At 44.5% G+C, this 2331-nt stretch overlaps 1 protein-coding gene across 1 annotated transcript in view; it reads right to left on the bottom strand.

The window, feature by feature from the left end:
* LOC107122122 (pleckstrin homology domain-containing family A member 7-like) overlaps nucleotides 1–2123 on the bottom strand; it is an 84921-nt gene extending 82798 nt beyond the window's left edge. The window contains exons 1-2 of the mRNA XM_015425155.1: nucleotides 2096–2123; nucleotides 493–593 (exon numbers count right to left, since the gene is read on the bottom strand). Coding sequence (XP_015280641.1) covers nucleotides 493–593; nucleotides 2096–2123 — 129 coding nt within the window. The remainder of the gene's footprint in view (nucleotides 1–492; nucleotides 594–2095) is intronic.
* Between the last annotated feature and the right edge of the window lie 208 nt (nucleotides 2124–2331).

Here is a 2331-nt window from a genome sequence, read left to right as displayed (position 1 = left end):
AATGTTAAAATATTACCATTTCCTTATACTGGAACAATAAAGTGACAGTTCCATGGCAAATTTAAAAAAAACACCATATATATTTATTTTAAAAGAACAGCTATTTTGAATGAATTATTCAATTACAAGCAAAAAATGGCATAGTTTCAATTGCATTGCATTGCTACACAGAAAAACCATTGTCCAAAAGGACATACTACATGATCAGGTGTGACAAGCCACTCAGGACAGTCCACTGACAGTCCACTGAGCAGCTTTTCGGTAGACACAAGGATATCTGCTAAGAAGGAGAGATTCAGATGTATGTACAAGCTACATCCATAGCTCTTCTCTTCCTGTCCCACATATACATGAAAATATTTTGAAAGGTGAGATTATGTTCCTATAGGCGCTAAATAAAATACTTTTCCAAGGTCATGTGGTCATTCTGAAAAAGTAAAAATGAATCTTTTGCTTAAAACAAATCATATGCATTGCAATTACTAAATGTACCTTAAAGGAGTACTTGCGGTTTATATGATCTTCAGGTCCAACTGCTGATATTACATAGCTAGGCAATGGTATACTTCCAAGAACTGACTCTTCTCTGCTGTCTTTTGAATAAAGAAAGGAACATCTTAGTAGCTCTATTTCAACTGGGATAGTAAAACAGATTCATTATAGCGAAACAGAGAAAATACAAGACAATTAAGATTTAATGATTAAAAATGATCAGCTGAGATTGAACAAACCCTTGTTAGTCTACCAGGCATAAAAAAACAGAGGAGCTTGCTTATAAACACCAGTCATTCTGCTGGAGAGCCAACATGGTATAGTGCGGGGTGGCCAAACTTGCTTAACGTAAGAGCCACATAGAATAAACCTCAGATGTCTGAGAGCCGCAAGACATGAACAAATATTACACGTTTTTACTGAGAAATATACAAATTTGCTTTTTATTAACTGTAAAGGAGACTGCCAAAACTAATAACAAAAGCAGTAAAAGCAGATATTGCTAATGATATTTATTTGTCCAGTGATATTTGTTTGCTAATGCTATTTTTCACTCCTCCACATGAAGCCTGCTGAGTGACCCTGGGCCAGTCTCAGTTCTCTCAGAACTCTCTCAGCCCCACCTACCGCACAAGGTGCCCATTGTGGATATAAGAAGGGAACGTGGTGGTAGGCCACTCTGATATGCCTTGAGATATTTTGGGAAATGCTGGAAGTGTAAAGGGATTGACGGTACCTTCTGTCATATGTGGTAGTTTCGTAAAAAGACTAGTAAATACTGGGAAGAACTACATGCTGAAATTCAGAAAATTTTGAATATAAAACCTGCGATGAAACGAGAGACTATGCTATTGGTAACTGTACCCATGAATATTGAAAGAGCAACACATGAACTATTCCAAAATATGTTAACAGCAGCACGAGTAGTGTTTGCCACTAAATAGAAAATGGAGTTTTGAACAAATCTTGAAGACGGAAAAGATAAGATGGAGGAATATGCTATTATGGTGAAATTGACAAACAATATAAGTAACAGACCAAGTAGTGAATTTGAGAATAAATGGAGAACTTTGTATACTTATTATAGACTAGTAGCAAAGCCTGTTGTAAAATCAATAAAACGAGCTCTAGCAAGATGTGATGTGTCCGTGTGTACACGCCCCCCCACTCCGGTTTCTCCCCCCCGTCCCCAGGGTTGAGGGCCGACAGAAGGCCCGTCACTGTCTCCCCACCCGGCCAGCTCCAGCAGCCTCCCGGCCACCTCTACCCCAGCAGCTTACGCAGGGGAGTTCAGTGAATCACCGCTTGGGGTCATAAAGCTATTGGAGGTTGACCTTGCCCTCCTCCCTGTTGGCTGCCTTCTTCTCCCTGGCGCTGTTGGCCATCAGCTCATCACCCGCCTAGCCACCTGCAGGCCGCCGTGGCTGATGACAACCACTGCAGCACCGCGACTGGCTTCGGCCTCATAATCCTCCGCCCACCAAAGTGTCCCCCTGCCTGGCCACCTCCGGTGACCTCTACCACCCTCCGCCCCGGTAGCTCATGCAGCAGAGATTGGTGAATCACCGCTCGGGGCCGTGCAGCTCTTGGATGTCAGCCTCACCATCCTCGTTGGCCACCTTGTCCTCCATGGCACTGGAGCCCGTCCACTCACCACCCACCCAGCTACCTGCAGCCGGCCCCAGCCGCCGCCGCCCACTGTGGCACCACCATGATCGGGCTCAGCCTCAGGACCCTCCAGAGCGTCCGGCCCATCTGTCGCCTCCCAGCATATTGAGGCTGAGATACTGGCCGCCGGTTCTGTGGGTGTGACTAAGGCAATGCAGCCACTAATGGATA

This window comes from Gekko japonicus, unplaced genomic scaffold (genome assembly GCF_001447785.1).
Source record: "Gekko japonicus isolate JY-2015 unplaced genomic scaffold, Gekko_japonicus_V1.1 scaffold4088, whole genome shotgun sequence".
Lineage (NCBI taxonomy): Eukaryota > Metazoa > Chordata > Lepidosauria > Squamata > Gekkonidae > Gekko > Gekko japonicus.
Note: the sequence above shows the minus strand (reverse complement) of the source record. Positions and strands in the feature narration are given on the sequence as shown.